The 27,231-nt window shown below is 35.8% G+C and overlaps 1 protein-coding gene across 2 annotated transcripts in view; it reads left to right on the forward strand.

Moving 5' to 3' along the window:
- VPS13A (vacuolar protein sorting 13 homolog A) overlaps positions 1–27,231 on the forward strand; it is a 115,116-nt gene that overhangs the window by 45,527 nt on the left and 42,358 nt on the right. For both annotated transcript variants that reach the window (XM_076363272.1, XM_076363273.1), the window contains exons 27-48: positions 176–255; positions 510–569; positions 647–803; positions 7,018–7,134; positions 7,219–7,322; positions 7,772–7,939; positions 8,580–8,887; positions 9,623–9,770; positions 10,587–10,737; positions 11,625–11,749; positions 12,628–12,797; positions 13,411–13,631; positions 14,859–15,091; positions 17,562–17,654; positions 18,166–18,522; positions 19,282–19,383; positions 20,716–20,874; positions 20,993–21,254; positions 22,173–22,333; positions 23,473–23,576; positions 24,892–25,189; positions 26,123–26,518. In XM_076363272.1, coding sequence (XP_076219387.1) covers positions 176–255; positions 510–569; positions 647–803; positions 7,018–7,134; positions 7,219–7,322; positions 7,772–7,939; positions 8,580–8,887; positions 9,623–9,770; positions 10,587–10,737; positions 11,625–11,749; positions 12,628–12,797; positions 13,411–13,631; positions 14,859–15,091; positions 17,562–17,654; positions 18,166–18,522; positions 19,282–19,383; positions 20,716–20,874; positions 20,993–21,254; positions 22,173–22,333; positions 23,473–23,576; positions 24,892–25,189; positions 26,123–26,518 — 3,974 coding nt within the window. The remainder of the gene's footprint in view (positions 1–175; positions 256–509; positions 570–646; positions 804–7,017; positions 7,135–7,218; positions 7,323–7,771; positions 7,940–8,579; positions 8,888–9,622; positions 9,771–10,586; positions 10,738–11,624; positions 11,750–12,627; positions 12,798–13,410; positions 13,632–14,858; positions 15,092–17,561; positions 17,655–18,165; positions 18,523–19,281; positions 19,384–20,715; positions 20,875–20,992; positions 21,255–22,172; positions 22,334–23,472; positions 23,577–24,891; positions 25,190–26,122; positions 26,519–27,231) is intronic.

The raw sequence follows: 27,231 nt of genomic DNA on the forward strand, positions 1-27,231 counted from the left end.
TTAGTAGAGACATCTAACTATTTTAGGTCTGCAGAAGAGGTTTTGTGATTAAATAGTAATGACAGATAGTAGCCTAGTTTGTAGTCTATAGATGATTAAAAGAGTTGTAGAAAACTTGTCAATTTTTTTCTTGAATAAAAAAGTAATCTTTTTTATTCTTTTGGGTTTTTTTAAGATGATAATGACAAGCCAGTTTACATAATTACTACTTTGGATAATGTAGAAGATGATCTTCTCACTCTGGAGTACATAAAGGTGAGAAAAGAGCAGACTTTGCTTTTGAATTGTAAGCCAATCATAAACAGTACAGTATTATTGAGCAACTGTTGAAGGTTTTTCGTTATTTACTCATTCCTTAACATATTGAATGTCACATGCGAAGTCTCTGCTCCCTAAACAGATTAACTTGTATGTCTTAAGTTGTAGTGTTTTTTGAAATAAATTCTCTCTAATGAAATCTGCGAACTTCTCCTGGTTTGTTTGTTTTACACGCACTTCTGGTGGAATAGGCTGATATTCATGGACCAGAACTGAAAACTGCCTATCAGAATGTTCTCCAGAAGATAAAGGTATGATATCTTTTTTAACATAATTTTGTCATTGTGGGAAGAGAGGGATATTGGATAAACATAATTTGTTCTTTTAGGTGAACTTTTCATCTCTAGATGTTCATTTGCATACTGAAGCTCTGCTGAATGCTATGAACTATTTGAATAATCTTCTACCCAAACAAGAAACTAAAGTTGCAGAAGAACTGGTCCATGAAAAAATAGAGGAGAAGAAGGATGTTCTTAAGAAATTAAGTAAGTTTCTTTATTCTTTCTTTTTTTTTTCCTCTTTTCATTCATCTCTCTTCAATTCCTTAAGCAAGGAAGAAAACAGACATATTTTCTATTTTTGTAAGCCTGCCAATGACTTTTGAAATGAGAAATTTTGTTTAGGGTATATTTACTTATCCACTTCACAGCCTTTTTTAATTTCAGTGGTAATAAGAATGTTAGCCATCAGAGTACTATGGAGTAGCAAGGGTATACTCTTATTCCCTGGCTGGAAGTGTGTAGGTGAGGAATAACTGTGTAATTAATGAGGCAAGGTAGATGCTGCAGCTGTTGACTTTTCCTGAGGTAGAAATACTAAGCATTTTTTTTGAAGATATGTGTTCAAATTCACTTAGTTATGATAATCTGCGTTGAATGGTAGCTTACTGGCAGTGATTATGTTCCTAATGGTTTTCTCCCATATAATGAGAAAAGTATTTTTGCATTACAGCATTTATGTGGAGAAGGTGTTTATAAAAAGTAAGGAAATAAAATAACTTTATGGGTTAGAAAATTTAGCATGAAGGTTAAAACTTTCTGTGATGTGTATTAAATATATTCTAGACACTTTTGTGCTTTCCAAATAATAGCATAATTACCATTTTTCTCTAACTCCTCAGTGAAATGACTTTGTACACTATCTTTCTTCCCATTATCAAAATATTTTTGTTGGTTTAGGTTTGCAACCTGCAGATAGGTACTCATTTAGCAGTTTATTGATGTGTAGGCATTGGCTGCAGACATCAGTACAAAATATACACTACTGCGTTTCATAAGCTCCAGGACAGCTTTGGTTACTAGTGATCTACTGATTTGCTGAATGGCTAAATTCTGTTTGGCACCAATTTTGTAGGAATAATTTGTTGGAATTGCTGTTTTGGGTTTATGAACTGGCACATGGATTTGGATTTACCTTGAAGTGTAATAAATAGGAAGTCCTTGCTTGGTGGAAGATGGCTTGAGCATTTTCAATCTTTTGTTACAAGAAGCTGGTAATAGCATTCATTAATATCAGTTACTGTGGTTTTAGGGACACATAAATAGAATATGAATTCCTGCAATTTGAGAGAAATCTGGTGAACCTCCTCATGTTTATCAAAGGTACCTGGTACTTTGTAGGTATCTGGTTTCTATGTATAAATTTAGGGTTCCTAGCTTTTCTTGGCCTGCAGAAGCATTAGCACTCTTGTGTCCTGAAAGGGGTGCAGGCCAGTCAGTTATCCAACAATATTAGTCTGAAGGAGTTATTCTGCTCTAATAAGGTTAGTCTCATCTCTTTCCATGTGCGGTTTTCTGACATATTGGTCATCACATACCTTTGTTGTGTATTCAAGTGTATGCAAAAAACCCCCCACAAACTGTCTTTTTTTGTTTCTCCCCCCCCCCCCCCCCCCCCGGGATGAATTGAGACTTTTGATTGCCTTACAGTTATTTTATTACCTTTTATGTGAGGAACCTCAATCTCTTGTGAATAACTTGCTTGCTATGCCATTTTATCATTCTCTGACCAAGAATTCAGCAGGTCTGATGTGCTGATTATGTTGTGCAAGAGCAAATAAACAGATCACCTCCATTTTTTGATCTTGTGTCTGGGAGCTACTTTGAAATGAATGCTTCTATTAAATGCTCAACATCATGCCAATGATGTTCATTTCTGCTCTGAGAAGGACTTCTCTGAGATCTTTGCAATTATTGCTTGCTGTTAATTGTAAAACACTGAGGGTCCAACTAGTTATTAAAACAAAAAAGAAAACACACACACAAAAACTATGGTAGAGGATAATTCTCAAGATGATTCTAGTTGAAGGATTGTAATACTTGTTCTGCATTACTGATTTCAGTAGTTCCCTCATATAACTGACCTAGCCAACCCACTGGTACACTGATGAAATTTTTCTGAGGCTGCCTGCATTCAGTGATGTTAGTTCTTAAAAACATTTCAAGTTAAACTTCAGTACTAGTTTGGTATCTTTAAACCCCATGTATCACATTTGCAACATTTCATGAGATTTTTTTGAGAATGTTGATTTGTGCTGCCTTTACAAACTTATTTCTGTTTGGCAAAACAGAAATATGTTTGTAAGTCTAGTGTATGCTCATATTCAGTGATTAATTCACAGTGTTGCTGAGGGTTGATGGTTTTATTATGGGAGGTTGGTGAACTAGTAGCCTGATTGTGTTTTTTGAATAACAACTTCAGACAGAAACGGTACCTGTATTAGGAAGAAAAACCCTCAAGCTCTTGGGTGCACAGCTCTTCTTGGGATTTGAGTATTTGTTTCCCATATCTACTTACATGAAATCCGTTATGTTAATTTTTTAAGTATTGTGAAAGGAAAGGTAATTATCATGTCTGGAGCCAAACAGGTTATTAACAAAATGAGAGAAAATAAGGTTTGTAGCCTCTGTTTTTGGGGGGGAGATGGAGGAAGATGAAAGAGAATATTTGCCTTAGGAATGATGAGAGATCAGTTGGGATGAGATGTGGGAAGAGTATTAATATGTCGCACAGCTGTGGTCTTTCACCTGATGACTTTTTATTATTCCATCAGATGGTTAAAAAGTTTAGTTTCTCAGCTTGTTCTTTGAAGGTGTTTTGTAGGTCGTCAATGCATAATAGAACTGAGAAGTAAAAAGTGGAATAATTGCTCTGTAAAAAAAAATTCTTCCATTTAACTGTATTTTTAATTTTTTTTTCTTGTGTGTTCTCATTTGTGGTTGTTTGATTTCAGTTATACAGGGACATGCTTGGACACTAGATGAAATACCATTTGTGTACCTATGATAGTCTGGGAACTTAAAGGGTTCTGTTCTGTGGCTTACTGAGAGCTGTGGACAGAAGATTCAGCACTTTTGTAGCTTTGAACCATTTTGCTATGCAGGCAAACACTGTAGTGTTTGGTACAATTCTTGGAGGCAAAGGATTAAATTAGTTTCTTATGTATTTATATATGACAATTTAGACTCTACACAGCTGAAAAGCTTTTGTAGGTGATCGTGGAGCAGATCCTCCTGGAAACTATGCTAAGGCACATGGAAAATAAGGAGGTGATTGGTGACAGCCAACATGACTTCACTAAAGGCAAATCGTGCCTGACAAATTTGGTGGCCTTCTATGATGGGGTTACAGCGTTGGTGGATAAGGGAAGAGCAACTGACTACAGAGAAATTGTCCAAGCAGGCAGGCATCAGGTTAGGAAAGCTAAAGCCCTGATAGAATTGCATCTGGCCAGGGACATCAAGGGCAACAAGAAAAGATCCTAGAGGTATATTGGGGATAAAAGGAAGACAAGGGAAAATGTGGACCCTCTGCGGAATAAAATGGGAGACCTGGTTACACAGAGAAGGCGGAGGTACTCGATGACTTTTTTACCTCGGTCTTCACTGGCAAGTGCTCGAGCCTTACCGCCCAAGCCACAGAAGGCAAAGGTGGGGACTGGGAGAATGAGGAGCTGCCCACTGTGGGAGAAGATCAGGTTCGAGACCATCTAAGGCAGCTGAAGGTGCACAAGTCCATGGGACCCAATGAGATCCATCCGTGGGTCCTGAAGGAACTGGCGGATGAAGTTGCTAAGCCACTGTCCATCGTATTTGAGAAGTCATGGCAGTCCGGTGAAGTTCCCACTGACTGGAAAAGGGGAAACATAAGCCCCATTTTTAAAAAGGGGAAAAAGGAAGGCCCAGGGAACTACAGGCCAGTCAGTCTCACCTCTATGCCTGGGAAGATCATGGAACAGATCCTCCTGGAAGCTATGCTAAGGCACATGGAGGACAGGGAGGTGATTTGAGACAGCCAGCATAGCTTCACCAAGGACAAGTCCTGCCTGACTAACCTAGTGGCCTTCTATGGTGGAGCGGTCATGGGAAGGGCTACAGATGTCGTCTGTCTGGACCTCTGTCAGGCCTTTGACACGGTCCCCCACAACATCCTTCTCTCTAAACTGGAGAGGTATGGATTTGATGGGTGGACTGTCCGGTGGGTGAGGAATTGGTTAGATGGTCGCATCCAGAGGGTAGTGGTCAACGGCTCAATGTCCAGATGGAGATTGGTGATGAGTGGCGTCCCGCAGGGGTCCGTATTGGGACCGGTACTTTTTAATGTCTTCATCAGTGACATAGACAGTGGGATGGAGTGCACCCTCAGCAAGTTTGCAGATGACACCAAGCTGAGTGGTGCGGTCAACACACCTGAGGGATGGGATGCCATCCAGAGGGACCTGGACAAGCTTGAGAAGTGGGCCTGTGCAAACCTCATGAAGTTCAGCAAGGCCAAGTGCAAGGTCCTGCACATGGGTCAGGGCAATCCCAAGCACAAATACTGGCTGGGGGATGAAGGGATTGAGAGCAGCCCTGCCGAGAAGGACTTGTGGGTACTGGTGGATGAAAAGCTGGCCATGAGCCAGCAACGTGCGCTCGCAGCCCAGGCGGCCAATCGTATCCTGGGCTGCATCCAAAGAAGCGTGGCCAGCAGGTCGAGGGAGGTGATTCTGCCCCTCTACTCTGCTCTTGTGAGACCCCACCTGCAGTACGGCGTTCAGCTCTGGGGCCCCCAACATAAGGACATGGACCTGTTGGAGCAGGTCCAGAGGAGGGCCATGAAGATGATCAGAGGGCTGGAGCACCTCTCCTACGAAGGCAGGCTGAGAGAGTTGGGGTTGTTCAGTGTGGAGAAGAGAAAGCTCCAGGGACACCTTACAGCAGCCTTCCAGTACCTGAAGGGGGCCTCCAAGAAAGCTGGAGAGGGACTTTTTACAAGGGCATGTAGTGATAGGACAAGGAGTAATGGCTTTAAACTGAAAGAGGGTAGATCTAGATTAGATAGAAGGAAGACATTTCTTCACTATGAGGATGGTGAGACACTGGAACAGGTTGTCCAGAGAAGTTGTGGATGCCCCATCCTTGGAAGTGTTCAAGGCCGGGTTGGATGGGGCTTTGAGCAACCTGGTCTAGTGGAAGGTGTCCCTGCCTGTGGCAGGGGGGTTGGAACTAGATGATCTTTAAGGTGCCTTCCAACCCAAACCATTCCATGATTCTCCTCCCTCCTTCTCCCCCATTCCTGTACAACTGTGCAAACTAAACTTTGACTGAGGGTAGTTATTGGTTAATTTACCATGGCTTGTCTTCTGTTAGCAACGCACAATAAAATCATGTGACTGAAGTTGATGTATTTATGAAACCATAGCTTGATTGTGGGGGTTGAGAAGGCCTTAACATACTCACATACAATACTTAGAGGTAATATCTCGTCTGAAAAGCTAGGCTGTGGAAAAATGAGGTGAGTGTTTATTACTTTTAATTTTGCTGCTTTTAGCTTTGTATATAGATTACCTATAAGAATTTACCACTTAGGACTCAAAAGTCCCCGAATACAAGATACGATATTTCCCTTTGTCATTTGAAGTAGCATACAACATTATGTCAGATTTGACTTTCAGAAAAAATTGACTAAGTTGGTTGAGTCCCTTATCTGTTGACTTCTATTTAGCTCTATACCTGCAGATACTGTTGTGTGGTATCAGTCATGTCTGCTCAAAATGAACAGAGATTATTTCTGTTAACATGAAATAGAGTATTTTTACTCTTACTCAGTTTTGGGAAAACCAAAAATGGGCTAAATATTTGGACACGTCTCTTCTGAAAGGCACTATATTTGTGCTTGTATCTTTTGTAGGACTTAAGGTTGCCCATCCTCATTTTGAAGGATGCCCACTGTCCCTCCTCTTCAGTGTCTAGTTATATTAATGGTATTTTCATGTTTAAAACTTAAGTTTAGAAAATATAGGTTGTGGAGATTTAATAAAAAGTCACCTGCTGTATGTAAACAAGACCATTGATTGCAGATGACCAGATAGAGTAGTGTATTAACGTAGCTAGTGTGTTACCACTTTTTGAGGTAAACTGTTTAGTCCTGAATAATCTCTCTCTAATTTTGTGCTGTGTAGATAGATGTATATTAAATGTATTTCTTGCAGTTAATGAAATACTGATGTTGATTAGCACAGTTCATGAAGCACATGAGGACTCCTGTATATACAATCCTGTATATACAATTCCTTTGTGTTGTACTTGCTAGCATGAATGCAGTGCGTTTTGCCAGTGCTGCAGGCTTTATACAAACTAGGCTTTGGGGAAGGGATACTAAAATATTACATCTCCTCCTTGAAGAACTGTAATCTTTATTATTTTGTATTTCCCACAGCATCAAAAAAATCGAAGTATGAAGATGTTATTGACCTCAATATCTGTGCAGATTTATCCTGTTTACGTATCTTTATCAGAGAGAAAAAACATAGAATCGCTGAAATTCACATTGAAGGTAGGAACAAAACTTTAATCACAAAGGCTTCATAGCCAGAATAGTCTCCAGATTTTGTATGTCTGTCTTTTTTTTTTTTTTAAGGTCTGGATAGCCAAGTGATCATGAAGAAAGCAGCAACAGAAGTGACTGCAAAATTAAAGAACATCATTATTGTGGATTCTGATGAGACGGCATTGTATAAAAAGGTATGCATTTGCATGTATCATTGATTTCTGAATGGAATATAGATGCTGAATTTAATTTACTTTGTGGACTCTACTCTTTAACTGTGATTTTTTTTTTTTTTTTTTAATAATGTTTTATGTATTTGCTGGGAGCATTATTCTCTATAGCCAGACTGATTTCACCCCCACAACCGATGATTGTGAGGCTGACATTCATTTTGTGCAACTGTGATGCCCAGCTGCTCATTACACTCCTTGTTTTGTTGACTTTAATGGACAGAATTATTCAAGCTGATATTCCAACTGAATATTTTCAGCTATTCCAAGGATTATTTTTTTTTCTTTTATTGTTGAGATATTTGAAGTAAAAATGTCTTAGAAGTGTGAGGTACTACGTTTTATTTTGGAGTTCAGTTTCTCCAGCATAAGTTTTTACAGTAGAGATACTTTTTGTTTTTTTTCTTCCTAAGGCTCTTTACATCACAGGAAAAGAAGTCTTCAACTTCAGAATGGTATCATATGTGAATGCTACAGATGGTATTGCATATACAAATATGGATGTTGTTGACAATCGTATTTACCTAACCGTTGGGTGTATTCAAGTAGTTTTTGTCAACAAATTTGTTTCATCTATTTTGGTAAGTTAAATTTTCCAGGTACTGCTCCTTAGCATCCAGATAACATTGTCAGATCTAGGAAAGGCTAAAGCATCCCATAGGGGGTGGTGCCCATTTGTGTAAGAACTCTTACATACTGAAAACTTCGCTGGGATTGGTGGTTGGGCTACTTACTTTTCTTCTCCATGTGTTTGTTATTGTGGAGTGGGTGGCTAAGCGACAATATTTGCTATTATTGTTAGTAATTTTTTTCTTTAAATGTCTTGTGGCAGCTTTTAGATATACACACTGTTCATTGTTTATAACACTGAAATATAGTAGTAAACCATGAAAATTAATGCCTTTTCCATAAATTCTGCTAAGTAAATCTATCTTTTACTCTCCATATGAGTAAATAAAATGTAATTCATACAAGTCATGTTACAAGGTCATTGCTGTTACTGTCTGATTTGCCAAATATATAGTATGGAAATTTATTTTTATATATTTGCATATTTTATCATATTTTGAGGGAAGATTATCCTATTAAAGAATTCAGAAAAAGTGTGTAGCAAAAATAGTACCTTAAGATGGTTTGCTATTTAAAAAAACTATGATTCTTAGTGTTTTTGAAGTAGTGTAATTCTTAATAAAATTCCCAAGATCTGTATTCTTTTCCTAGGCTTTTATAAATAACTTTCAAGCCGCCAAGGAAGCTCTTACTGAGGCAACTGTTCAAGCAGCAGAGAAAGCAGCTACAGGTGTAAAAGAGCTAGCGGAGCGTAGTTCCCGTTTGGCACTAGATATCAATATTAAAGCACCTGTTGTGATAGTTCCACAGTCAGCAATGTCTGCGAATGTCCTGGTGGCCGATCTTGGTCTAATCACTGTGAAGAACCAATTCTTTATTGCTAAAACAAAAACACGGTATAATCTCCCGCCTGTTGTTGACTCTATGACAGTGAAATTGAGTGAACTAAAGTTATACAGGTAATGTAGTGTCAAGATTTTTTTTAAATTCATGTAATCCTTTTGGGATACTTCAGTTGGAGAGCTTTGAGAAATTGTTATCAAAATAATTAGTTAATGGTTGGTGGTTGACGGATACACTATTATCTTGAAATATAACAGCAAATTAATAAAAATTTTGTAAAAGCAATTAAAATGTATTTTAGGAGAAATAGCAATCTGTACATCTTTTAATAGAAGCAAATGTTTGTTTAGGGAATATTGTGTAGAATAATAGACTTATGTATCATTCACTACTTTGGGACAGGTTATACCCATTTGTAAATGGCTATTTTGATGGGTTTTTCAAGCTATACATAGAAGGAAAGATATCAAGTCAGACAGCTGTAAAGAAGTGTTTGAAAATGGGCCTTGGTGCAGGGGATTGGGAGTGGGAGAGGGAAGGGAAGGGGATTTTCAAACACAGTTGAAGAGTACTGAAGAAAGAAGGAATTGCTTTCCAGTGGAGAGCAGGTAAGAGGTCCTAACTGGCAAGAAGTTAGTATGTTGCATGGCTGGTATGTGCCTGATGTGTCTCCTCCCTGCCAAGAAAAGATGTCTAGTTGGTGGAGTAAGGCTTTAACTAGAGAAACTAGGAATAGTATGAAGACTGTTTTACAGTACTGTTCAAAAAGATGAGGAAAAGACAGAAATGTGTTTGTCTTTGTTAGAATATGTAAGCATGTCAAGCTGGGAGTATTTTGTTTCTGTTCACAGATCATGCTATGAGCAGGGTTCATTGCAAACTGAAGTACAGTTGCTGCAGCCCCTCAACCTGGAAGTAGCTGTTGAACGAAATTTAGCTGCCGCATGGTATAACGAAGTTCCTGATATTGAAATATCTGGCCGACTCAAGCCTATGAATGTAAGCACTCATTTCTGAAAGCAGCTGTTAAAATATCCATGGAAAATGGATTCATTTTTCTGTCCATAAAAATTCAAGTTCCTTAGTTAGGGTTGATTTCAAGACGTATAGGTAGAGTGGGTTTTGTTGTTCCATAGGAAAAAAAGAAGTGAATAGCTTTCTGTTCTAATCTAAGCTCTGTATTTCATCTGTGATACTGCAGGCAGACTTTGTACTGTATATTACTGTTGCTAGTTAGAAATGGGTATGCTGTTATAGCCTTCTTTTACCTGTCAGTATCTTTCAAAGAAGGATTGGAAAAAGTTGGGGTTTATTGGTCTGTTCATTAGCAGCGCGATCACCTGCTGAATTCATACCCATGACAAGCCTGAGTATGAGTTAGTGCACATGCTCATTTAAATTTAAAATCAAAAAATATAAAGCTTGTCAGTTGTATGAGGAAAACCAATTTGCCAAATTTTGAAATGGAACTAGTAACCATTACTGTAAAGTACCTTGTGACTAAATGTGATTAACAATTTTGGGTGACTGTAAGTCAAGCTATATGTGTATGACCTCTAACATTCCATTTCTAAATTCTAGCTTTGCAAAGAAAGTTTGTGGACAAAAACAAAATAATGTGTGAACAACTTCTGATTTCTAGAAGTTACTGTAAGGGGTTGTGTGGATTTGAGAAAAACATTTTACTTGGTTCTTCAGTCTCCTAAACAGAGACTCAGATGAGATTAATTTGGTTTATCTGTTTATTTGTAAACATAGATTTTTAGTTACCAAAAGTTTCAGAAACTGTTCTGAGTTTAATAATCTTTTTTTAAGCTAATTCTCAGTCAGGAAGATATTACCACAATATTGAGGACACTAAATGAAAATATAGGTGGAAGCTCTGGTGCATCAGCATCTTTGCCAGAACCGAAAGATACGACTAGCCATTGTAGTGATATGCATAGTACTTCACAGCACTCTGCAGGTAATGTTTTTCTAAAATTACGTGTGGTCTAGCATTTTTAGGTATTACTGTCAATTTATTATTTCTGTTGGAATTGCCTTTATAAAAGGATGCCAGATTCAGTTGTTTTTAACAGTATGCCTCTGTTATCTTGACATTGTGGTTTGAGCTATATCCAACAATAACGATAATGAATAGGAGCAACTGGGCCAGTGTAGTGAGTTTTGTAGCATGATGTGTTTTAATGTAAGGACTGTCTTGTTCTACTGGCAGTAATGCAGTGAGCACCTAAAAGTCTTTCAGCTGGATTTGGTAACATCCCAACTTTGGAAAGTTGCTATGTTACTCTTTTTCCTGTGTATGCTGGTTCTGTTGCTGTTCAGTTTTAGATCTGTTTTGTCATAATGATGGCAATTCTAAAAGTTGTTCCTATTCAGTAGGCATCATTGCCCATAAACTGTCAGCACACACTAAAAAAAAGCGAGTAAGGTTAAGAAAAGAATCTTTTGTTTAACTCTTCTATTAAATGTGAAAAACAGCAAAAACGTGGCAAGATGAACAAATGAGGGTGAAAGTAAACTTGTATTCTTTGTAACATTCTTGCACACAGTACCATATAACATTAAGGGAAGTTGTACATTTATGTCTTAAGGTAAAAATTGCATGTAGAATATATAAGCGGAGTATTTTGTTTTCTCAAACATTGTGTGATTTTGCCAAAAGTAATTACAGAGAGCATGATAAACTTAACCTAAGTGTGGATGGATTTACATGTGGAGGAAAAGGGAATTTGTTGTCTTTATAGTCATTAGTAAGGATGTTGGGTTTGTGTGTGGTGTGTCCCCCCCCCCCCATTTGCAGTCAGATAATTTTCTTTAATATTAAGTGTTTTTTCTAATTTCTGAAAGGTGTAACTGTTGTGACATCAGCTGTGGTGGAATTGCATTCACCTGTGAAAATAAGAACAACACTAAAACTGGACTTCAGATTTGACTCTCTGACTTTAGTGTTGTATAGTCCAAATTCAAAACAGGTAAATATAATTTTGGTTACAAAGAGCAAGAAACAGATTTAAGGTTGCCTAGAGTCCTGGAAATTCTGAACAGGAGTAGTTTAATTTATGAGCAGAGAAAGTGATTTCTAGCAATAGTAACAAACATGATGGAAATGATAAACAGCTATTTTAACTAAATCACGTGGCAGATATTACAGGAAAGAGAATAACCAGTGGTAGCACATAATACGTGGCATCTTCTGTGATCTGACTAAAAATTTGCTGAAAACTTACCTTAGTTTAAAATACAGTTTGGGAAGAAAAAAATGCAGAGGCATGCAACCTGTTCTTCAGTTACACACACACGGACTTACATAAATAAAATTGTGGAGAGAGATTTTAAATTTGGATTACAGTATGAATGCATTTTTATTCTTCTTGGTTTAAATTTACAAAACTTGTCAATGAATTTCTGACTAAAAGTTTGGTAATATTTCATTGTAAACTTGTAGTCTGTTATTTTACATTTTGAACAATTTTCCAGTATCTGGCTAAACACTACATAGTCATAAGAGGCAAAATTTAATTTCTTATTTGGCATCTTTGCATATACTATCTATTTTTAAACAGCAAACAAACCAAAATTGCATATGACAATTCTACTTTCTTTTAAACTTTGTCTCCCTCTCACTAATGCAAGCTTGCTTTAGCAAGCTGGTAGAAGGGTAAAGCTTTGCTTTTTTCAGTTTTCTCTGTATGTTATTGATTTTTGTTGTCTTTTGAATTACCAGAGGGTTTATTTAATAAATTATTATTAGAAATCTTACCAGTTAGAATAAAGCTGTATATCACACCTGTGTATTACTTCCATTACCTGTAAGCAAATCTACAAACACATTCTCGTTTGATTTAAACAGGTTACAAATTTGGATCAGAGAGATGACCTTTTGAAGCTTGCAGAGTTTAAGTTAGTTTTGATGTCAGCTGCTGTCAAAATGTTATCAGATGGTTCAATGAATGCTTCAGTCAAGCTGGCAAACTGTACATTAGATGATAAAAGACAGTCAATCCAGAAGGCTACGCCAAGGTCTGTATTTGACATAAATTACTGTTTATTGGAGTTTGACAGAGAGTTCCAAATGTTTCCATTTTAGTAGTCTGTTAAAACTGCAGTTGTTTTGGTGTAGGTAGTTCTTAAAGTACATGTTACTGTAGACATATGTGTTTTACTTGCCTTTTGTTCCACATGTTGTTTATGAGAGACCAATATAAATGCTAGAAACAAACTTTAAATACAAAATAAAACAAACTTTAAATATGAAATTAATAAATGCATATAGAAACAAATTTCACTTTCAGCTTTAATAAACTGCTGGCTAAGTAAGACAGATTTTTTCACGAAGAGTAACAAACTTCAGTAAAGTATAATACTTTTGATATGTAAACAAGGAATTGTGATGGTTTGATGTGTTAACATTATGAACAGCTTTAGTTGCCACTGTATGGGAGTCCAGTTAGTTTTGAAGTTTTATAGAAGTTACGTTAATGTTTTTATTGGTCATGTTTTAAAATTTTTGATGTTACTTTTTAAATTCACTCTTGTTAATGTATTGTAGCTGGAGTGAGAATCTTGTGTGTCTTTCAGTATTTGTGGCTGGTTTTTTATTGTTTCGTTAAATGCCGCCTTAATGGTCTTTCAGGATGGTGGAAATGAAACATGGATTTGAAAAGAAAGTTATGGTGGATATAAGCTATAAGCAGGGGAGAGATGGCACTGTTCTTGATGTGATTGTTCAAGAGATATACCTTTGTGCAAGCATGGAGTTTCTACTTACTGTTGCAGATATATTCCTAAAGGCTAATGCAGAAAGTGCTGCTGCACAGAGAAATCTCAAACAGTCATTACCTTTAAAGGAGCAAGGTATATACTGGAAATATTTAAAACATTGTATTTGAATATGCATTTAATTTTGGTATTATAATACTATTTTAAAAATTATAATACTCCTTTTATGCTATTTTCTGTGTTTGTGTGTATAGAACAGCTTCTTTTAACCATTGATGTTTCTTTCTTTGCATCATGAAATTGGTTCATGTCCCTTGGTCTTTATTTCCAAATAAAGCTTTGTCTTACCAGACAAAGGAAATACCTAAAAATGTATGTCTAAAATAAAATAAAATGGGAGAGGACAATTACAGCTGGCACTCTCTAGGCTTCTTTGGCTGTCTTTGCAGTTTCAACAAAGTTTATAATGATGATTACCACCATCATAATTTTCATCCTTCCTGAGAATGATGCAGCATATTATATTATGCTTAAATATGAATTCAGCCTGCCAGATATTGCTGCCTAGAAATGTTGTCATTTCACTTGTCCACTGATGTGTGTTTCTCCCTACATCAGGAAAGAGGCTTTTAGCCTGAGCGCCCAGGTTGGTCTTTCTAGTGCAGGACTCTATGTCTGACATCAGAAATTGGTCCATTAGAGCATCAGAGCAGGAAATGGGCTATTTATGCTTCCAGGCCACAGGTAGTTCACATCAGGTCTGCAAAGCAAGTCCCTGTTTTTTGTTTTCCTGTACCTTAAATATCTCAGTTGTGTCCACCTTAGCTAGGCCTGCTGTGATTATTTAGTAGATGAACATAATCTAAACGAGTTAGGAAGTCTTACATAGAAGTATATTGGTACTGCAGATGGTTACATCAAGCACTAGTAAATGCTGCATTATTGTCCTATGGAAAAATGTGTGTTTTGCTGCTTCAGAGAGCAGAAAATGTGTCCAGCATTTTCACAAGACCCTATCATAGCTGGCTGATGTAGATATTTAGTGAAGCTGATGTCAGAGGTAATAATAGTGGTGATACTGTTATCCTTTCTGTTTTGACAAAGAAGCTTTGTGGAATCTTTTGTTGTATCTGAAGGTAATTAGAGCTTTTATGGTTTTGTATCTCCAGTGAAGAGCCTAGAAGTAAGTCAGTTGCAGGGATCTACAGGTTTTCTGACACCAGTTGTGCTAGATTGTATCACTAAATCTTTAAAACTTCTCTATGACTAAATCTTTAAAACTTCTCTATAAATTATGAGAGATATAAATAATGACAATTTAATCTTTGAACAATTCATCTAATTTAATTTATATTTTTGAAGCACCTGTGCAGCCTGTATCTACAATGGAAATGAACATTGTTGTTAAAAATCCAGAGATTGTGTTTGTGGCCGATTTAACAAGAAGTGATGCTCCTGCATTGGTGGTTACAACACAGTGTGAGGTCTTCATTAAAAATAGCCCTGAAAGGTATAGCATGACAGCTGCTGTTAAAGAGATACAAATGAAAGCATGCCCATTTCTTCCAGAAAAAAGGAAAGGAAACATTACTACGGTGAGTTTGCAAACATCCAGTTTGTATTTAAAAGGTGCTGTGTAACTTACACTACTAGAATGCAAGTTATTTCTGAAGCTTTCGTCATTAGAATGTGTATTACAGACATACGAGTAAAATTTTGTGGCTAACTTATTTTGTTGATTTTGTTCTGTTTTGTCTGATATGCCAAAAGCGTCATCTTGATCTGTGGCTTTGAGATCTGCTTTGTATGACAAGCTAAAATTAAGAGCCCAGAGGAGTAAAATGTTAATAAACTCTTATATCCCATGTAAGCCAAATAAATAGAATTTTATGAGTGTACACTATTTCAAATGCAATGTAGTAAATTTGGAATACTTTCAGTCTGAAACTTTGCATTAAACAGCTATGTAAGTGAATAACAAAGGGTCACAGACAGAATGGGGAGTATGTATTATGAAGTAGATTACTTACGTTATGCCGTTCATAAATTCCTTTGTGTTAAGGTCCATAGATCCATTATATTAAAACTGCCTATGTATATTTTGGCAACAGAATCAGACTTGTTAGTTACTGGCCAGGTGGGAATGCATTGCCTCCTGGAATTTCTTACAGCTTTTCTGTCTCTACAGCAGACTATACCTCAGTTAACTCTGTAATGATATTGTTGTATCAGAGAAAAAGTTCAATTTGACAGTATATCCAACTGTTATCTGTGTCCTCAGGCCACAGATGAATTTTGAAGAACGAGTCTTTTCAGCTCTGCGTTAATGCCTGCTTACTTTATGGAGCTACGTAGGAAAGACCAAAGCTATAAGCACAAAGGACTGGGACTTCCACTTCATCTCCTTATCAGATACTTTCATAGCAGCTCAGTTTACTTCTTGGGTAGACACAGTCTTTGATTGCCTTAATCCGTTAACAATCTAGCCATTGAGAAAGTGATGCACTTGCACTGGTAGCCACAACACAATGCAGAGTTGCTTGACTTCCATTTCCGTAGCTGGCGAATGTGGCACAAATGTGGATAGCTTTGTAGAAAGCAATTAGAAGGCTTCACACCAAGCTTTTCCTCTTACAGGAATATCTTCTGCCAGAATCTCTTATCTCACACTGTAGAAACAGAGAAAAAGACCTGTATCTGATGGGATGCTTGTGCTATAAAGAGGACCTTAGTTTTGATGCTTGAAACAGTATCTTTGAAAGATTCAGAAAGCTCTTGAGAGAGTAGTAGACATCAAAAAAGATGATGTTCTCTGCAGGTAGCAGCATAACTGCCCCTTTTGAAAACATGCACGTAAGGAAGCCTCTGAACCCAGTTTTTCTGTAAATATTATTTCAGTCTGGGAAAATAATCAGAGGAATAGAGATTCAGATGACATTCCATGGCCGCCTTTAGTCAAGAAAGAAAATGTATGATATGAGGTTATATGAAGATTACAAGATTTCTGAAAGCTGATATTGATGTGAAGATTTTATATTGCCTCTACTTTGGTGACACTAGTGATGGATGAATTCATCCTCCTGATGAATAGGTTTCCCCAGCTACCCAGGAAACTAGCCTCTGGATTTAGAGTAGCACAAGTGATGAGATTCTTTCTGTACGTTTCTGACATGTACCTTGGTCTAAAGACATGTACCTTGGTCTAAAGAAGAATATGTTATTTTTCATTCCTGGCTGTAACACAGAAGAGGAAAAAAAAAATATAATTTGAGTAGCAGAGGATAAAACAATGATATGGACAAAAAATTCTGTTAGATCAAACTCATTTGGAAAAAGTGTTGTAAACCTGATTCAGGGTGTTTCTATGCACCCAGCATCTGATTCAGATATGGACAGAGATGTCAGGAAAGATTGTAAAATCAACATGGTTTGAAATTACCATTTTTGAAAGACTTACCTTCTCAGGTAGGGACTGGAGAGCAAATTTTCCTGTCAATACAGGAAAATAGTATCAGTAGAGTCTAACTACATCTGAGTGCTTTATTAATCACATGGCACTATCATTTTGTTTATAGTGTACCTTAGATTTGGTTTCGGTAAACCATGACAAGTGGGAGTATGCAAGGACTGATTGTAAAATAAAGCTGGAACTGAGTGATTGTGATTCAAACAGTGATATTTTTATTCAGGAAAACTGTAACTATTGTTGCTGTGTTGCCCTTAACGAAAAGTCTGGTTCTCAAAAGTCACAGGCATGATGATGAGGTGTATTTGAAGACATTTACCTAAAATGCAGACTTTACCTAAAGAATGGAGTTACTGAAGTGTAATGCATTTTCTCTAGCTGACATTTGAATCTTTAATGATTGAGAATGGCTGAGGTGATGTTTCTGATACTTTTTTCTTTACGTTTGAGCATGTTATTAGTGCTCAGATTACTCTTAATTTTGAAGAACTGAATAATGGTAACTTTTTGATACTTTTGATTGTAGTATTTAAAAGTATATGATTTTTAAAAGTGTTTTTTTTTCTCTATTTAACGTGTGTTTTCACTCTTTTGTATAGGTATTACAGCCTTGTGACTTCTTCTTTGAAATGAAACAGTCAGGTACTAATCCACAGACTGCTGATCTAACGATTAAATCTCTAACAATAAAAGTAGGTAGACTTTTATTGTGTCTTTTAGTTCTCTACTATTTCCTGCTCAGAAGGCTTTGAAGTTGCTTGTGGGATATGTTTCTTAAAAAAAAAAAAAAATGAGGAATGACTGAAGTGGGGAATTGTTTCTGTTCTTCATCAGGTCACCTACCTGTTTAGCATGTGAAAATAAAAAGAATTAAAAATAAACAATCGTGTCACAACGCTTTGGTTTTGGAATCTGTGTTTTACAAAATGGCCTGATGTGCAGAGATAAGTTTTGAAGTGTTCAGATAGAGCAGTGGATGATGTAGTTTAGAAAGCTCCCATCTGGAAGAAAGGCAGGGGTTGAAAATCTGAACAGGTTGAACTATAGCTTGTGGAAAGGAATGAGTTTTCAAATGTAAGAGCCTGTAGAGAACAGAAGTGTTTTGTTAGTGTAACATATTCTTTATAATTTTGTGTCTGAAAGTAGCTGACTGTTTCATGTACTAGCTTCTCATTTCCAATTATTCCAACTTCTTATTTGTAGGTTTCACCAATAATCATAAACACAGTAATTACTATTACATCAGCCCTTTATCAAACTGCAGAAACAACAGAAGAAGAGATTAGTGAAATTCCTCCAGACTTGTGGAATAAGAAAGATATAAAAAATCTAAAAATGTGGTTTCTTGAAGAGTCGAATGAAAATGAAGATACAAATCCAACTGCTGAACTGGTTCCCACAGGAGAGTCCTTGAAAATGAATATAGAATCTGTTTTTCTAACACTTGAAGCTGGGGTTGGGCACCGAACTGTACCAATGCTTTTAGCCAATGCCTCATTTCTTGGAGAAGTCAAAAACTGGAGTACTCTAATCAACCTACGTTCTCGTCTTGAGCTAGAGGTGAGGAATCCTACATGAGAAAGTTTTCTTACGATATTAAACCTGTTATGTTATTTACACAATAAAAGAAAAATAATCCATATATTTGATGACTAAACTCCTGCAGATACATGTTGTGGGAGCAGGACAGGAATGAGGTGTTAAGATAGTTGAAATGAAAATCTAATGCATTAGATGTAATGTATTAATGGCAGTAATTGGTGTTACACAATCTCACATTTACACTCTATACAAGTTCCTAAAGGCCTGTTGCATCAGTATTAAATTTTGGAGTAGCAACTAGCTAAAGCTCTTTGACAATCTTAATTTAAGATTACAGTAGAATATATTCATGTGTCATTTCTATAAAATATTATGTGGTACCAGTATTGTACATAAAACATCCAAACTGCCTCGTATTTGGACATTAGTGACATAAAATTTAGTGGTGGTTGTAGGTAGATTCTTCCTTATTTATAGTGCTTTAGACTTCCAGTGCCTGCAGTTTAAGCCAAAATTATATTTTAAGTGACACACCTTATACCACTTATTTGGAAGTGGGTCTTTGCAGTAGAGACTTAGCTGCTTCATTTATTTCTCTAATGCATTTGCTTCATCTTATGGTGGGAGCTGAAAGTGCAATCTGATTATAAATCTTTTATATTACCAAATAAATTAATATACTTGTAAATCAGAATTTTAAGTCTCTTAAAATCTGTAGAGCTTTCATTGATTTAACAGTTTTACGTGATTTCCTAATTGACTTCTGCATTTTGATAGGTACACTATTTTAACGAGATGTTTGGGGTGTGGGAACCTTTGCTTGAACCACTAGAAGTTGAGAAGACTGATTTATTCAAACCATGGATTCTTGAAATCAAGGTATATTTTCCAAAACTGAACTCACATCTTGCATTTCAGTACCTTAGAAAAAACGAATGGTCTGCACCTTTCATTGCTGAGACTAAGCTAATAATTTTGTTCTTCTTGTTGGTTACTGAGACTTTTTTCCCAATTAGTGAATGAAACCAGCTCTTGCACAAGTGAAGATCCCGACTCACAGGTCTCTTAAATAATATTGACTTTCAGGTGGCAAGAAGATTTGATTCCATTTGCACTAGATAATCATAATGGCTTTATATCAGTTTCTCTAAAGTTAGGTCATTATGCATTCAGTGACTTTGGAAAGATAGAAGACTCCTCATCTCATTCCACAGTAGTATCTGTAGTAGAAACGTGTTGGAAAAACTGATACCTGTTACTGACTAGCACAAAGTGCACTGTGGGAATAGTGCTTGTATCACTTCAGTTCTCTCTTTCATAAGGAAATAGTCCAGATTCTAGTCTCAAAGTAGATAAGAATTTATCTAAGGAAGGAAGTTACTTTTTTTTTTTCCCCGTCTCCTTCTGTCTTAACTGTTTTATTGCATTGGTTTCTGATTTTTTCAAAACTTTTCAAGTATTTTTAGCCTGGAAGGTTGCTCAGAATGGAAAAAACGCCCTTTTCCTAGGACTGTCATTATCAAAACAACTTTCTACAGTAATGGCCTCAGGAGGGTAAAGATTATGGACTGAGTTACTGCAATTAAGAAATCGCTATTAAAAATATTCCTAAGAATCTTCCAGAAAGATGTGAGACCTAGTGCAGGAGAAGGTAGAAGATAGTGAGTCAAACATCGTATCTTCTTGCCCATATTTGAAATATAGCATTTGGAAATAGATAATTTCCAGAAATGTTGAAGGCCAGGAAAATGTATTCCATGTGACTTTTATTTTTTTTCCTTCAAACAAATGAAAACATACAAAATAAGTATTTGGTATGGAAACATATAAAGACTAAATTTGGGGTTACTGTTTTAAGAACAGGAAATAATTATGTATAATATTTTTTACACAGTGGTATTAGGTATGTTAAGATGAATGCTTTCATATAGCATTTACATTTATATAGCATTTATGTAAGTGTACTTCATTTTTGAATAATCATAAAGTTAGCTACTGTTACTGGAATTTCATTGACTTCTGAAATACATCTTTTGCTTCTTGCCTTCTTTATTCTCTCCCTCTTTTGTTTTTATTTGGGAATAAAAACATGAACAAAATATGGAAAACTATGGCAGCACATAGAAGCAGGAAAGGGATAGAAAAAGTCTTGAGGTGAAACTTGCTTCTACAGGAGTGGTCAGATAAGAATCTTTAAAAATCTCCTTGCAGATGAAGAAGAAGGCTAAAAAAGCGTTGGTTGAATCAGATGCAGAGGAGGAAAACTACAAAGTTCCGGAATATAAAACAGTAATAAATGTTTCCTCAAAAGACCAGCTGAACATTACACTGTCCAAATGTGGTCTACAAATGTTGAGTAACTTGGGCACGGTAAGAAAGATTACTTAACTATGCAGTGTCAGAATTGTTAAATGAATGTTTGCACAAATCGTCTTGATGAAGTCTTACTCAGCATAACTGTGTTTTGTATCTATACTTTGCTTTCTAGGCATTTGCTGAAGCAGCTAGTCAAACTTCAGACATCTTCAAAAAAGACCGAGCACCATTTGTAATAATAAATTCTTTAGGACTTCCCATCACTGTCTCGCCTAGCGATTCCTTTAGTGTTCTTAATGTTGAATTTGGAGCAAAAATATTTCATTTAAGAGATGGAGAGAATTTAAATATGGAATTTGTCAGAACTAAAAATGAGAGTGACCAGTTCACAGCAATGACAACTCTGAGTAGCAAGAGGTTTTACATTCAGATCTGTAAGTTCCAAAGTTCATACATCTTCTGTTTTTGTAAATACTGCACGATGCATAATACTGCATCTTGTACAAGTCAATAAGTATTGGGGACTAAATAACATGAAAGGAGTGTTTCTTTGGATTCTAGATGCGTGGCCGTATTTGAAATTCTGCTTTAGTCTTCGCAGCTAAAAGTTACATGTATCATGCTTGTTAATTTTTGTAGCATAAATTTTCTACTATGATGAATTATTTAGATAACTAATCTTTATTTCATAATTTTACTGCAATCAGATATTTTTGTTTGTATTCACACATTAATGCAAAATTGAGCCACCCAAAATAAATTTTTTTGGGTAGAATTCTGAGGCCTTGTATATGTGTCTTCATAGAAGAAGTTATTCTTAAGGGGGATGTTTTTAAGAAAAGATTGTTTTAAATAATTTAATGTAAAACATAGTTAAAGCTAGAAGTAAAATTTAGCTATTTTTAATGGTGTATGTGTTAACAATTTAAGTTGATTATTGTAGTAACTGACAGTTTTCCAAAACTGATTTTTCAAACTGGTCTTGACCATATGATTTATTAGTTGAATTGTTTTCACAATATAGAAGAGCTGTACCTTGTTGATAAGCCATTACATCTTGTAAACATTTCTTTTCAGGCACTAATTTTATTTGTAGCAGCAAAACCCACTTAAATATTTGAGTAATAGACTCATTTACTCTTTCTCCTGTGGCGAAAAAAGAATCTTTGCTGTTTCTTTAGTAACACTGCAAGATTGGCATATTAAAAGTAGTGATTGTACTTTTTATCTGCTATAAATTTTTTTTAAAAGATTGAATGATACCGAAAATTCTATTGAATCTGTATTTCTGTCTTTCAAATGTATCCTTATGCTCCTTTTGAGTCTTTCATTTCTCATCTTGTAAATTCTAGGTCCACATAATCATTCCACTGTGGAAAAGATTCCATTGACAAAAGTGGGTCGATGTATTTACCGAGTGAGACACGAGGAATCAGGTGTTGAAAGGTCTATTGTCTGCCAAATTGATACTGTTGAAGGAAGCAAGATGATAACTATACGTTCTCCTATTCAGGTTATTGTATTTCCATGCATTATAATTTCATTATTATTTTAATTTTTTAATGAATTAAAATGATCCTGTAGTCTTTACATAAACATTTTAAAAAATATACTTTAAAAACTTATCTGAACAATTCATCTAACTTTGCTGTTGTGTATTATAAGGTAGTTTAGAAGATATTTTCAAGAATAAAAAGCTTTTTCAAAGTGACAAACACAGGGGGTGGGGGTGGAAATGGATCAGATTTTAGATCAGGATAATTCATCAGTGATGATTTCTATTACTAGCTCTAATTTCAGTCTTGTTGTAGTATTTGCTTTGTGTGAAGTGATCAAACCTCTCTTAACCTTACATTGGTTCCGCAAGGTTATCCTTCTATCGGATTCTTTTTCTTCATCCTGTACCATTGATACATGAATTGCAAATTTAGTACCAAGTCAGATGAAGGGTGAGCCCTTTGAGCATATATCTTTTTTGACTGAATAGTATTTTTGATAGACATTATATAGTTTAGAAGTACAGCGATGGTCCTTATGTTAGTGTTCTGTAGTGACCGTGTCCCTGTTACATTTCATTTGCTGCTTTTGCCCAGAGTGGTTTATGACTTGGTTAATAACCAGATTTACTGTTTTATTCTTCCCTAAATTAAATTTTAGGGTTTTTTTTCCAGTGCTAATAAAAAATAATGTTTGCAAAGAACAAGAGAACTATATACCCCCGCAAATTATAATGGGTGTTGATGGTTTTAACCTTAAATAAATATTTCACTTCCCTTGTGTTTTCTGCCATGTGGATTTTGACCCCCACACCCTTGTATCTGTTATATTGTTAGGAGAAAGTTCTTTGGAAAGTTATTACATAGTTCAGATTTACTGGTCTTTGGTTTTACAGGGCTTTATGTTTCTCCTTGAAAAGAATTTTACAGCTAATGTGTTAATTTCATAATTAAAATATAGCATTAAACTGCACAACCAGATCATTTAAGGAGATTTGCTGGTATTAGAGACAGTTCTTTTGAAATACCTGACCTTGAATGGTAAATAGGTAAGATGAACAATGAGAGAGTTCTCATTCTGTGCTCTATTAGGCTCAAAACACTTTATCTTTCCAGTTTTTCCTAATGTATGTTGCTGGATTTTTATTTCACATAGATAAGGAATCATTTTTCAATCCCGTTAAATATTTTTGAGGAAGGAAGATGTTTAGGGACGGCTTCACCAGAAAATGAATTCAGCATACCATTGTCCTCTTACAGGTACTTTACTGCATTGTTCTTTTATTATAGAAAATGTTTATATATTGTTGATTATTGTATCCATACAATTACACTAAAAAAAATTTTTTTCCCTTTGCTACCTAGTACGGTAATTAATACTGTACTATCATTGTTGGGTAGGATCTTCTCAGAGCATCTAGTCTGAGTTAAACAGAATACTATTTAATTCTTGATTTGTAAGTCTTTTCAAATCCATTTTACTGAACAACTTAAATTTGCTAAGTTACTTTAAGAATCCGAGCCCAGGTGCTTCTGGAACACAGTGATTGTTATCAACACAGTACAGACTTTTTTTTCTTACTGGAGTGATATCTAGTGATGTATTACAGCTTTTTTTTTTTTTTTTTTTTAAAGGCTTCTTTTGATTTTTGTGATTCTGAAGTAAAAAACAGAAACTAATACACTTAAACTCTATCACAGATGTAGAAAAAGACTTGTCAACCTTAGAGAGACTTGGCTTCCAGCATAGCTACGCTATTAGCACCTTAAGCTAATACCCACTTAAAACTGCAGTGAGTTTGTATGTACGATTTAGCTGAACTGTCACCAACTTTTAGGCAGATAAGTTTGCTTTGATTGTGTTTTATTATTACGGAGACTTTTTCCTTCTGTTTTCCCCTAAACACTCTCCCCATTTTTTTTTTTAAATGATGGCCGTGTATCTTTTTTGTTAAATAACTTACACTTTACTGTAGATCATGTAAGTTCATTAATATTTCTAACTATCTGTATTTTATTAAATAAGGTTTAGTGACATTCTGATTCATTGCACAGATATATGGGTGAGTTCCACTAGGGAGTCAGGAAATGTTTACTAAGAAAAATTTTCAGTCAAGGAGCATCTGATTGGATTAAAGCAGTTGCCTTACAAAAGCCATATGTGTAAATAATCCATAAACTTGATGCTTTATGTGACTGGGAAGAAGGGCACTTTCTGCAGATCTGTCATAGGAGTGAATTGTTTATCAAGACCTTTTGCTTGGAACAGGAATATAACAGCACTTGTAAGGGAATTCAGTAGCCTCTTCATAAGAGTGTCCAACACTCCCTTCTTTGCAAGGGAACTATTTGTAGGTATGGAACAAAAACCCCCAAGTGGTACAATTCCATGAACTTTTGGGATCCAAACTACCTTTTGCTTCCTCCTTTAAGCAAGGTAAAGACAGGCAATGAATTACTGTCAGAAATTTTCTAAAATCCAAATAATACTAGAATGTTAGTGTTGCATAGTACTTTTTCATAATTGAAAAATTCAATCTCATATGGAGTGTTTAAAAAATGTTTTCATTTGCAGATCCATACTGAGTTTGCAACCACTAGCCAATGAAAATGGAGTGGATGGAGATTATGATATGTGTGAAGGAATTACATTTGATGAAATTATGAAAAATGTTGACAGTTTATTACAAAGGAAATGCCAGTCTGTGAGGTCAACTAACCACTCACTTATCATCAATATCGTTCCTGTAAAAGACACATTGACATCTTCATTATGTGCAGAAGATCAATGGGATTTTCCATATGTTGTTCATTTATGGCCTTCTGTTCTTCTCCGCAATCTTCTTCCTTACCAGATAACTTATTCTGTAGAGGTAATTCTTTAATGTTTAAATTTTTTGTGATGTTTCCCACCTATGATATGAAAGCTGACCAGCTGGTTGAAATATGTTTATAAATGGATATTAAAAGAAAGGGCTTCTGTTAGAGTATTTGTGGAGCAAGTTTACAGATCTTGTAAGGGCAAGTCTGTATCTACAGAAATGAAACAGTACCAGAATGTGAAAAGTGGTGGTATTAATCATTAGTAATAAGTCATACTTTAGATACATATGCAAAGTAAAACTTACACTGTACAATTTCAGCCCTGTGAGAGAGTCACTTTCTGTTGCTCAAGTGCAGCTTGAGCCTAATTAAACAGTGTAGTTTTTCCTGTGAATTATGACTGCCTCAAGCAACATAAGTGGGTCAGCCCACAGTAGCATTTTATGTGCTGTCACTGTCACTGACTTTTAGCAGTAGCATGCTTTTAACAAATTCTTACAGGCCTGCCTTTTTGCCAGGTTTTGGCTTGAATTGCAGCCTAGTGCCAGACTTTATGTTATTTTCACATATTTAATCATAAAATTTTGTCACAAATGCACAATTACTAGAGCTAAAGACCGTGGCCTCTACCAAATGTATGGAAGTAACAGGATCTTTTCTGTATGTCTCTTACAAATTTAGTGAAAGAAATACTGAGTTGAGGAATCTGTCATTTAGGCATGTTTATGTATTTGAATTTGGTGACAGATTTTTTTGTGTGTGTGTGTGTTAAATATTGATGACCATGCATAGGTTTTTTCTGTAAAATGTTGTATTAAGGTAGACGTTTAAGAACACAACATAGTTAAATAGCATAATAAGAATTTTAAAATTTTGCCTAAATAACTTGTATCTTAATTTTCAAAGCTAGCTAGAAAATAAAAGTTGATATGAATTTTGACTATGACTCATGTAAATGTACACTGTTTGGGTTTTTTTTAAAGGGAAATGGGAACAAATACGACACTTTACAAGAAGGATGTTCAGCCCAGATTCATAATGCAGTCTTGGATCAAACAAAACTAGATTTGCAGTTGCTTAACTATCTTGATCAAAATTGGAAAAGTGAGTACCATATAAAAAGCAATCTACCGGATATCAGCTTCACGACGTTTTGCTGCATCACAGAGCTGGATAAGACTGAACTGGATATTGCTGTCCACGTGACCTACACAACTGGGCAGATGGTTATAGCAATTCACAGTCCGTACTGGATGGTAAATAAAACTGGTCGAATGTTGCAATACAAAGCTGATGGTATTCACCGCAAGCATCCTCCGGATTACAAAAAGCCGCTCCTTTTTTCTTTCCAGCCCAAAAACTTCCTCCAAAATAACAAGGTATTATATTTTGTAAAACCTGACAGCTCTGTACTCCCCTGTGTTGTTGTATGAAAGCATTTTTACACTTTGAAAGTTATCTACACTATGCTGTGCTCTGTAAAGGGCATGAAATCTACGATATCTCATGTCTAAAGACAGAATATGTGTGTTGTCAGATATGCTTGAGATGGGAAATCTACATTATCAAAGGTATTGTTAAGAAAGAGATCTCATCTTTGAGAGGAATAAAATTCCCCAAGAAGTGTTTCCTAAATAAAAGAATTCCCTTTATTCCATCTAAACTGCATCAATAAAGATCCTTATTCTAAATAAGACGTAGAAGTTGTGCAAGAAATGTAAAGCTGTGGGACTTGGAAAATGAATGCTACTTGAAAAATGAATGCTTGCAGTGGTGGTTGGTAGATTGGGTCTGAGTTGGTAGTTAAGCTAAGGTTAAGATGCTGTTTACCATTTGAGTCTGCTATGTGAGTTGTTTAATGCTGAATATTACTGATGGATGAATGATACGAGAGAGATTACAAGACTGTGGTGATTTGCCTTTGAGATTTTAATTGTGATAACTTTTGGAAAGGATCCTTATGTGGTTACTTCCTCTGGAGTATCTTACACTTACAATGCTTATTCCACATAGCTTATAACTAAGGGTGGTAGAAGATACCTTTGTGAGATGATGCTGGCAATTGTTATGTCTTGACTTTTTAATAGAAACA

Source organism: Aptenodytes patagonicus, chromosome Z (genome assembly GCF_965638725.1).
Source record: "Aptenodytes patagonicus chromosome Z, bAptPat1.pri.cur, whole genome shotgun sequence".
Lineage (NCBI taxonomy): Eukaryota > Metazoa > Chordata > Aves > Sphenisciformes > Spheniscidae > Aptenodytes > Aptenodytes patagonicus.